Source organism: Chinchilla lanigera, unplaced genomic scaffold (assembly GCF_000276665.1).
Source record: "Chinchilla lanigera isolate Chin_1 unplaced genomic scaffold, ChiLan1.0 scaffold00013, whole genome shotgun sequence".
Taxonomy (NCBI): Eukaryota; Metazoa; Chordata; class Mammalia; order Rodentia; family Chinchillidae; genus Chinchilla; species Chinchilla lanigera.
Window position 1 is genome coordinate 3,772,785 of NW_004955414.1, and position 11,752 is coordinate 3,784,536.

At 37.3% G+C, this 11,752-nt stretch overlaps 1 protein-coding gene across 2 annotated transcripts in view; it reads right to left on the reverse strand.

The window, feature by feature from the left end:
* Positions 1–11,752, reverse strand: part of Naalad2 (N-acetylated alpha-linked acidic dipeptidase 2) — a 60,670-nt gene that overhangs the window by 44,189 nt on the left and 4,729 nt on the right. For both annotated transcript variants that reach the window (XM_013511969.1, XM_013511968.1), the window contains exons 3-5: positions 9,297–9,483; positions 7,574–7,675; positions 6,247–6,372 (exon numbers count right to left, since the gene is read on the reverse strand). In XM_013511969.1, coding sequence (XP_013367423.1) covers positions 6,247–6,372; positions 7,574–7,675; positions 9,297–9,483 — 415 coding nt within the window. The remainder of the gene's footprint in view (positions 1–6,246; positions 6,373–7,573; positions 7,676–9,296; positions 9,484–11,752) is intronic.

Consider the following 11,752-nt stretch of genomic DNA (forward strand, 5'->3'; position numbering starts at 1 on the left):
AGGAAACAAAATGCATGAAACAGATTCAAAGGGATATCCAGGAAATCAAAACTTCCATTGAAAGCTGGCAAAACTGCTTGAATGAAGCCAAAGATAGAATTTCAGATCTTGAAGATAGCATGGAAGCTAACGATCGTGAAAGAAAGGATCTTTTAAAATCAACAAGGAATCAGGAAAAATCAATTCAATAGCTGCAAAACAAAGCAAAGAGAAATAATGTAAGATGAATAGGACTCAGTGAAACAGCAGGAGATAACACAAATGACATAAAAAGAATATTTGCAGCTATAATAGCAGAAAATTTCCCAAGTATGGAAAAAGCATCTGATGTACAGTAAGTGAAGCATATAGAACTCCAAATAGCCATAATCAAAATAAAACTACACCTAGACATGTAATAATCAAGATCACAGATATCCAGCAAAAGAACAGAATATTAAAAGCTGCTAGAGAAAAGAAACAGATCACCTATAAAGGAAAGCCCATCAGAATCAAGGCAGACTTCTCAACACAAACCATCCAAGTGAAAAGAGCTTGGAGTGAAGTATTACAGGTCCTGAGACAGAATAGCTTCCAACTAAGACTGATGTACCCTGCAAAACTATCCTTCAAATTCAATGGAGAAACAAAATATTTCCATGACAAAGAACAACTGAAGAACTTCACAAATGCCAAACTAAAGTTACAAAGAGTACTAAAACATCTTCTAGACAGAGAAAAAAATGACCACAATTTCAACAACAACAGAAAGGAACCCTCAAGCAGAGCAAGCAATTAAACAGGTAGAAAAAGTAGGAAACCAACAGCAAGTAAATAACATGACAAAGATAAACCAACACATATCAGTTATAACCATTAATGTAAATCACCTCAATTCACCAGTCAAAAGAAACAGACTGCCAGAGTGGATTAAGAAACAAAATGTCACAACATGCTGTATACAGGAAACACATTTTACTCAAAAGGAAATCCATCAACTGAAAGTCAAAGGATGGAAAACAACTCTCCATGGAACAGGATACCAGAAAAAAGCAGGAGCTATTCTGTTTTCGCAGACAATATAAACATCAAACCGACAACAATCAAAAGAGATAAAGAAGGTCACTACATACTTGTTAAGGGAAAAGGAAGAGGAAGAGATAACAAAAAAAAAGAGGAAGAGATAACACGCATAAACATGCATGCACCAAATATCATAGCACCAAACTATATAAGACAAATCTCAACAGACATGAAAACCCATATAATTAATAACACTATTGTAACAGGGAACCTAAATACCTCCTTGACACAAAGAGATAGGTCAATTAGACAAAAAAATCATGAAGAAATAACAGACTTGAAACAAACATGCAAACAAATGGACTTAGTAGATGTCTACAGAATGTTCCACCCCACAACATCAGAATATGCATTTTTCTCAGCTGCACATGGGACTTTCTCTAAAATAGACCACATTCTAGCCCACAGAACATACCTAACTAAATGCAAAAGAATTGAAATTATCCTATGCATATTATCTGACTACAGTGCACTAAAATTGGAAATTAATGACAAAAAGAGCTCCAAAAAACTCCATAAACACTTCGAAATTAAATAACAACCTCCTGAACAACCAATGGGTCACAGAAGAAATTAAAGAAGAAATTTAAAAATACCTACAAACAAATGAAAATGTAAATACAACCCACCAGAATCTGTGGGATGCAATGAAAGCAGTCCTCAGAGGGAAATTTATAGTGGTGAACTCACACAGAATGAAAACAGAAAGAGAACAAATAAATAGCCTAATGCTGCTTCTCAAACTTGTAGAAAAAGAAGAACAAGTCAGGCCCAAAGCCCAAAGAAGGGAGGAGATTACAAAGATTAGGGCAGAAATTAATGCAATTGAGACAAAGAAAACCCTCCAAAAAATAAATGATTCGAAGAGTTGGTTCTTTGAAATAATAAATAAAGTTGATAAACCCCTAGCCAACATTATCAAAAAAAGAACTCAAATTCCTGCATTAAGGAATGAAATGCATGAAATTACTACAGACCCTACAGAAATTCAGAAGGTTATTAGTACCTACTTTGAAAATCTTTACTCCCAAAGGATAGAAAACTCAGAAGAAATGGACAGATTCCTAGATATGTGTGAATTACCAAGATTGAATCAAGAAGATATATAAATCCTGAACAACCCAATAACCATGAATGAGATTGAAAATGTGATTAAAAAGTTACTGACAAAGAAAAGCCCAGGCCCTCATGGATTCACAGCAGAATTCCACAGAAAATTCAGAGAAGATTTAATACCAACACTCCTCAAACTCTTCAATGAAATTGAAAAGGAAGCAATTCTCCCTAACTCATTTCTCGAGGCAAGTATTATACTGACACCAAACCTGAGAAAGACCCAACCAAGAGAGAGAACTACAGACCAATCTCCCTAAAGAACATAGATGCAAAAATACTCAATAAAATAATAGAAATACTAGAATGCAGCAAATCATCAAGAAAATACACCATGACCAAGTTGGATTCATTCCAGGAATGCAGGGATGGTTCAATATCCACAAATCAATAAATGTTACACAGCATAACAATAGAGCTAAAGACAAAAACCACATGATTATCTCAATAGATGCATAAAAAGCTTTTGACAAGGTCCAACATGCATTTATGATAAAAACTCTACAGAAAATAGGAATAGATGGTCTTTACCTCAATCTGATCAAAGCCATCTATGACAAACAAACAACCAATATAATACTAAGTGGTCAAAAACTAAAAGCTTTTACTTTAAAGTCACGAACAAGACAAGGATGTCCACTGTCCCCACTCCTATTCAACATAGTTCTGGAGACACTAGCCAGAGCAATTAGACAAGAGAGAGAAATAAAAGGAAGATAGGAAAGGAAGAAGTGAAATTATCATTATTTGCAGATGACATGATACTTTACATGGAAGACCCCAAAAAATCCACAAGAAGACACCCTGAATTAAGCAACAAATTCAGTAGTGTAGCTGAATAGAAAGTCAACACTCAAAAATCAATAGCATTCCTATACACAAACAACAAATAGACTAAGAGAGAAATTAAGGAAATCATACTTTTCACAATAGCATCCAAGAAATTGAAATATTTAGGAATCAATCTAACAAAAGAAGTAAGAGGCCTATTCAGTGAAAATTACAGTACTCCGAGAAAACAGATTGAAGAAGATTTCAGTTAATGGAAAAATATTCCTTGCTCATGGGGAAGAACCAACATTGTGAAAATAGCCATACTACCAAAACTGTTGTACAGATTCAGTGCAATTCCCATTAAAATACCATTACCCTCCCTACAGATCTAGTCCCTAAAATTCATCTGGAACCAGAAAAGATCTAGAATAGCAAAAGCAATCCTGGGCAACAAAAACAAGTCATGTGGAATCACAATCCCCGACCTGAAAATATACTACAAAGCTACTATAATAAAATCAACATGGTACTGGTTAAAAAACAAATCTGAGGATCAACGGAACAGACTGGAAGATAAAGCCACAACCAAAAACACACTCAGCCACCTAATCTTTGATAAAGGGGCCAAACAAGCTCACTGGAAGAAAGACAGCCTCTTTAATAAATGGTGCCAAAAATTGGCTTGCCACTTGCCAAGGACTGAAAATAGACCCAAGGCTATTACCATGCATCAAACTCAAGTCAAGATGGATCACAGATCTCAATATTAAAACAGAAATACTAAATCTACTGGAAGAGAAAGTAGGTAAAAATCTTGAAGACATAGGGGTAGGCAGAGAGTTCATGAACAAACACCAAACTGCCCATGAAATACTTCAAAGAATCAACAACTATGATCTTATCCTACTGAAAAGTTTCTGCACATCTAAAGAAATCACCAGCAGAGTAAAAAGAAAACCCACAAGCTTGGAAAAAATTTTAGCTGATTGTCCCTCAGACAAAGGGCTTCTATCTAGAACATATAAAGAATTAAAAAATAGCAGCCCCTCCAAATTCAAAGACCCAATCCAAAAATGGGCAGCTGAGATGAATACACACTTCGCAGATAAGGAAATACAAATGGCAAATAAATATATGAGAAAATGTTCAACATCATTAGTCATTCGAGAAATGCAAATTAAAACAACACTGAGATTCCACCTTACCCCAGTAAGAACGGCTAGCATTAAGAAATCAACGAATAACAAATGCTGGCGAGGCTGTGGAGAAATAGGAACCCTTCTCCACTGCTGGTGGGAATGTAGACTGGTGAAACCACTGTGGAAATCAGTTTGGAGATTCCTCAGAAAACTAGGTCTAGAGGTCCCATTCAACTCAGCTATCCCCCTGCTGGGTATTTTTTCAGAAGATCTCAAAACATCATATCACAGTGATATATGTGCACCTATGTTCATAGCAGCACAATTTGTAATTGCTAAATTGTGGAAGCAACCCAAATGTCCATCCACTGAGGGTTGGATAAGAAAATTGTGGTACTTTTATATAATGGAATATTACACAGCTATAAAGAAAGATAAACTCGAGGCTTTTATAGGTAAATGGTCACAACTAGTGCTCATACTCATAAGTGAAATAAATCAGACCTGCATGTGTAAGCAACATACTGTCTCACCAGTGTAAGAACTTGAAAATGTAAATAAAAATTAGGAGGTATGATAGACATTGTGAAATGAAAGGATACTCCTCAAAAGTAAAGAGCAACTGGGATGAGGGAAAAGAGAAGCAAAAGAAGGGGAATACTATGTCTATATGTATATACACGATAGTTAACATAGTTGTACTACTGACTTATATCACTGTATTGAAAGGAACAGTTAATGGGAGCTGGGAATTTAGCTCAGCGGCAAAGTGCCTGCCTGGCAAGCACAAGGTCGTGAGTTCGGTTCCCGGTACCGGAGAAAAACCAAAAAAAAAAAAAAAAAAAAAAAGAAAGGAACAGTTAATGATTAATTATTTTAATTATTTGATCAATCTTTCACATCTATATTTGCCTCTGGAGTAACCACTTTGAAGTTATCAATACATAATACAGCACCCAGTGTTAATTTCCTGTCGCCTTGTCTGTAATTCAGTATTGCTTGTATTGTTGTTGTGCTATTTTGTGAATGGTTGTCTGTTTGTTAAAAAGAAAAACTCAATTCTTCATTATCAGAAGCACTGTAGCAAAGGATAAGTGAACATCAGTCTTGACTCAGTAAGAAGTATTCCCGTAGTCAGAAAGCACGTGGATGTAGCAGTGGAGGTATATCTTGCAACTGCTTGGAGGGTTAACTTGACTGTCTTTACAAAAATTTTGAAAGAACATATACTATGATTCAGCCACCCCATTTCTGAAAATCTATATTCCAAAAATCTTCACACAAATGCATGAAGTATATATGGAAAAGAATGTTCACTGTGGAAATAGTAGTAACAAATTCAAGACAAGAGAAACATCCATCAATGGGGATGGTTAAATAAATGGCTTATCCGTTCTATAAAATATTTTGTCACCATTTAAATTAATTATTTAACAAACAGCTGTGTAGAAATTACTGACAGCAGCTACTGCCATTCATGCTTTCAAACATAGTCATATAATCCTAATCATGAGTCTGTGAGACTGGTGCTATTATTAAGCATTATTGAGCTATTATTAAGTATTCTCATTTTACATATGGAACAAGTACAGCACAAAGTATAGCTCACAGTATAAGCTCTAGAGCACAGAAGCCCCGAACAGACTCAGTGGTGTGGATCTACAGTCTTAAACTCTTAAATACTCCACGATGTTATACCGCCCTCAACGTGCTGACGGAGACTATCCATAAGCTATGGCCAACCATAGACTCACTTGATGTGCAGCATACAATGATCTCTCTTTTAGAACAAGAATCATTACACTTCCATGTATAATGTGGATACATACAGATATATTGCTATTATACAGAATTAGGTCTGAAGAAAGATATTAAGATTGATTACATCTAGGCAAGAATATCAGGTAATGCTGAGGGAGATTTTCATTTTTAGTTTATAGAAATTTCTTTCAATTAAATTTTAAAAGCAAATATTTTTATAATAAAAATAATTGCCTTTTAGATATATAAATGAACATGAAAAGTTTTTGTGTGCAGCCATGGCAAACAGCAAAGTAAATAACTTTTAAAGCAATTTTGGGAACTATTGAAGTGAGCTGGTCATTTATATTTTTAGGATCTCTCCTCTCTCCTTCCCTCTAGAAAAACAATACCGTACTTTATTTCCTCTGAAGATCTTCCCGTATCTGGCAATAACAATCTTTCCCGTGCAGTTGATGTTCATCTCCCTTTCTAGTTTGAAAAAGTCTTCAGTACGAGCATAATTCACATATATCAGATCTCCCTACAGGGAAAAGAAAATATATATAAGTAGATATAGACAACAAAAGGTACATTTGTTCCACAAAACTGCAGCAGTGAAAGTTTTCTTTCCCTATTTAGACTTAATAAACAGACCTATGAAATTCTGGCAAGTCTTCAGAAAATCTTTCAAAATTTTGAAGTTAGAAAAAGACAATGTAAAGGCTATTGTCTTAGTTACTTTTCTCTCATTGCTGAGACAAAATACCTGACTCCAACAATTAAGGAAGGAAAGGTTTACTTAGCTCACAGTTTGTGGAAGTTTCAGTCTATAATCAGCGGGCTCCAAGGCAGAGGAGCACATGGCAGAGGGCAACAGTTCATGGCAGCAGAAGATAGCCAAAGCAGCAAGAGCAAAAGGGAGGGGCAGCAGCAAGGAGCCTCTTTCCCTCTCTTACATTTCATGCAAACTATAGCACTCACATCCATAATTCCAACACTGAACCATGGATCAATCATAAACTCTAGAAGCCCGCCCCATGACTGCATGAGGCTTTGTGGGGACATCCAAACACAGACTGTAACATCTGTATTTTGGACAATATGTTCTCTTTTGAAGAAGTTATCAGTATATTGAGCCACAGCAATTAGAGTAGTATCATTTGGAAAATCCTTATTACATTTAATTTCCAACCAGCCATTAAGAACTTATGTGGTATGACCTATAAAAACAGATCAATACATCTATAAAACACTGAGATTAGTGGAAAAAAGTTTATAAAAGTAAAGCCAGGTGTGGTGGCACATGCCTGTAATCCAAGCACTCAGAAAGCTGAGGCAGGAGGTTTGTTGTGAGTTCAAGGCCAGCCTGAACTGCACAGCAAGACCCTGTCTCAAAATGACAAAAAATAAAAATAAAAATAAAAAAAATAAAAATAAAAGTGACTATTGCATTTGATGAATTAGAAGATTGCTCGGATGTATGTTTATTTCTAAGAATGACATCAACTTCATTAGGATCTGTTTTTTATGTGTTTGTTTTCTTCTTTTCCTTTTCCGGTGGCCTTTTCTGCTTTCTAAAACATTACTTTGATTTTTATTGAGTGTTCATGGTATACAGCATCAAGCAACCAATGATAATGTATGATTTCCATGTAAAATTCCCTTGTTTTTATTCAGATACACAGGTTTTTACACAGCAAGGAAACACTTAGATTTGAATAAAGAAATATTGTTCATCCTACCTCTGGCGTGCCCGCGGGGGAGAAAGCGTTGTACGGCGGCACGATATTGCTCACATTCTCATACCCTTCTGGTGGTGGCTCAAGGTACGATGTTTTGAAAATCTAGCAAGAATGAAAATGTAAGTTGGAGAGAATAATTCTAAAGTGTTGTTAAGGTAGAATGCATTTTGTCCCCAAGCACACACTGAAGATTAAATGCACTGAAACTGGTTTCTCTAAGTAAATAGCTAAATTCTGCTGACAACAATGAGAAAGAGCTGTATTATTAAAAATAACAGAAATAACAGGAAATCTTACAGATGCATGCAATCCACATAACTGAATGTTCTCTTATAAGGTGTAAAACAGGGCTGAAAAGGCACTCAGGCTGGACGTGAGCTCAGTGAAGTCCCCGCATTCAGTCCCAGCACCACACACACACACACAAGCACGCACGCGCGCGCACACACACACACACACATGCTTATGTTTCTCCTTTTCTTCTTCCTTTGTGAGCCGCTTTTCTCTGGCCTTCATTTAAAGTTTCCTCATTTTTATTCCTGGACCGCTGCTTGTCTCATTCTGAATTCCTGCCCTGTAACATTACACTGAGTATGACAATTTTGCCAACAGGAGATGTACTTATGGTGTCCAGTTTTTCGTGCACATATATTTAATAGCCTGGTAGGTATTTAGCTCTGACTTCCAAATGCAACATGTTAAAATTTATCTTTTACCACCCCTAGCCTGCTTCTGCCTCTACATCTTCTATCTCCATTCATAGCCTAAGTGAGGTACCCACAGCAAGCCTCTGAGCAGTCTCTGAAGCTGTTTTTCCCTTCTTTGCTCCAGTCAGTCCCTAATCAAGCCCTGCTGGTGCACTTCCTGTTTCCCTGATTCATCTCTTTGCCTTACTCCTGCTAGCATCCTGGTCCAGGACTTCATCACCTTTGATGTAACTACTAAGATTGCTGACTGCAACTCGCTGCCTAGTGGAGAAAGAATCCGCAGGTTGTGAATCTACCTAGGGTGCCTGTCTAGCTCATTCTTCCCCTGCCTAGGATTTGTCATTTGGACCAGGAACTAAAGCTGAAGTATGAGCTCCTTAGGGTAAACCCTTTTCTGATCTGTCTCCACAACTCTCTACTGGTTTGTTTCTTACCATAGCCCAGTCTGTATTTAACACTCTCTTTTTTTTTTTAAGTACCGGGAATCAAACTTAGGACCTTGCACTTGCCACGCAGACACTTGTGCCACTGAGCTATACCTCTGGCCCTAACACTCTTGAAAAACAGGAAATTTTGAAATTATATCAATAATGCTACGCTATTATATGTTTCCAAGCTTTTGCCAGTATTTTCTTTACTTTGTTTTTTTGTGTGGTTAACCCCTGTGCTTTTTCATGACCCATGTATCAAGTCTTTCAAGGGGATTTCTTTCTCTAACTCCCAGGTGGGGCTGAATGACCCATTTCTGTGTGGTTAGAAAGTCCTACTCATATTCATCAGAGAACTCACCAGTCTGATTTGAAATAATGTACTCCATTTTTCACCTCACCTTACGTACACAAAGGCATCATGTCCACATCTTCATTCTGGCCTAAGGACCTCCCACTATGCCTAATACAGTAGACACCGAATAGGTTGCAATTTATTAACTTTTATAAAATATGTGAATTCTATTGCATATCTGCATATCCCAGCATGGCTTTATAAAATATAAAAGTACCAACAAGCTGTATCACCTCAGTTCCATGTTCATCCACAATTGATATGTAGTTAGTATTTGTTTCATTAGGGTAAGACAAGAGAACATCATAATGAACCAAGTCAGCTGAATCTAATCCAAATTTTTTCCACTGAGTTTGGATTTTTTTGGCAAGTAGTAAATTTTGTTCTGTTCCTGCCAAATGAGGAAGTTTCGTAAAAGAACTGAAACAAGACAAAAAACAAGAATAAGTAGAAGTTAAAGAGTACCTCCACATGATGCATGTAAAACTAATGTAGATGTATCACTCATTTTTTAGGCACTAAGTTGTCAGTTCTACATGAGATATATTAAAGTTGCCAGAGATACCAATTCCTAGATATGCCAAGTTTTAAATGATTTATGCATAACTGTAGTTTTCATATAATGCTCCCTTACAAAAAAATACCACAGCACACAGAATTAGCAAAGGGCTTGATATGAGAATGTCATATTTCTATATTAATCATGCAACTTTGTGCTAGTCATCAGTAAATAGAGGGCATTTTAAGAAGAAAAAAGACCCTAATGTATGTCAGGAACATTTAGGCATTTCTATCTTTGACTTCACTACTATCGATAGTATCATGTGGTAGCTGCTTATCTGCCTCCCTGAAGTCAATGCCTATGCATTCTTATTTCTATATTCACTAGTGTGCTTCAATCTTTCCTGTTACCCCAGAAGTACTGACTTGCTGAACAAGTCAGTTTGGACAGTGCTCTCTTGGCTCTGGGTGTGTATTAGTCAATTTTCATTGCTGGGACAATTGCCTGACCTACACGACTTAGTAGAAAAGACTTCTCTTGTCCCATTGACAGGGCAAGACAGACTCCATTTCCTGTCTTTAACTCCATATTAAGAGAAGTCACTTAATGTTCACTTAAGCCGTGCTTGACCCCAACTCACCCTGGTTAGTTATCAACTCACTTAGAGCAGTCATAAAGTGGGAACAGAACCAACAGAACAAACTGGGCAGTGGGCTAAAAGTTAAACTGCGATGGCCATTTGGAATTTGGCGGTCTGACCTGCTGGAAAAAGTAAACTTTGTGATCATTGTGTGACATTCTTGTAAGATTCCCCAAAATGAGGTAGTGGTTACTATGGAAATATAAAATGTACCTAAACCGAAGGTGAGACCCAGATAGATTGGGGTCGACATCTCCTCTGGCTCCTGGTTAGAGACTATCCGTCAGCCAGCTTAATAAAGCTTTGTTTGTTCCTGCCTTTTCAGTTTTCTTGTGAGTGCCCTTCTTGTTGAACTCACTTGCCATATCACCGTGGTTTCCGAGGTTCCAGTTCATAGTCAAGCCTATTCTCTGAATGTTTGCTTAACTATTGCCTTAGCAAGTATCTTTTGAGGACCCACTTCACCTACAAGTTATTTTTCATAACATATCTCAGAGCTAGAAGGTCAACCAGAAGCCCTAATTATTCTTATTGGCTCTAATATTCTTTCTTTCTCTTCTTTCAAGACTATTAGCTCTTTTCAAACAACATAAATAGACACAGTATTAATGTTTGGTCAAGAGGATCACGAAGTTTCACTTCTGATGCGTCATGTAATTTTCTGGCTGCTTTCATGTGGACCCTTTGTGCTTTGCTGCAGGGTTCAGCAGTGTTAACATCTTACCTGGTCTTTTCAGTTACATGAATGTAGATGAAAGCACTTTATCTCACTTGATGGGACAGTCTGTGTTCCACTGCACTGTGTGTACAATGCAACAACACTACAGCTTCCTTCATTCCTCGTTATGACAACTTAATCTGGCTCATCCATGAAAACTGACATTGAACCTTGTGATCTCAACCGACCACAACACAGGTGAGGAGCACATACCCTACACAGCATACGCACTTCCCTCAGCACATGGACCTCTAGGTTTAACTAGGCTCAGAAGAGAAAAGGAAGAGGGGCAGAAGAAATATATATATACAGATTTTTTTTGTCTTTTTGAGACAGGGTCTCACTATACATTTCAGGCTGGCCTTGAGCTCACTTTGTAGCCCAGGCTGGTCTTGGACTTGTAACAATCCTCCTGCCTCAGCCTCCTGAGTGCTGCGATTACAGACAAGCACCACCATGCCTGGTGAAAATATTTTAATAAATAATAAAAAAACCTTAAAAAATGTTTTAGCACTTATTTTATTTTGTTGTTTTGTTTTGCTTTTGAGGCAAGGTCTCATTAAGTAGTTCAAGCTGGTCTTGAACTCTATGCAGCCCAGGCTGTCCTTAAACTCAAAGCAGTCCTCCTGCCTCAGCCTCCTGAGTACTGGGATTACAGGCATGTGTCACCATGCCCAGCAAAGAAAAAATAACTTAAGGAAACAAAATATTTTCCAACAAGTTTTCAGAAATAATTGAATATTTGTATTTAAGAATATCATCAACTCCTGCCTGCTGGCTCCCGGAAAGTGGGCCCCCATTGCACGGGGAGCCTCGGGTGGGGAGCGCC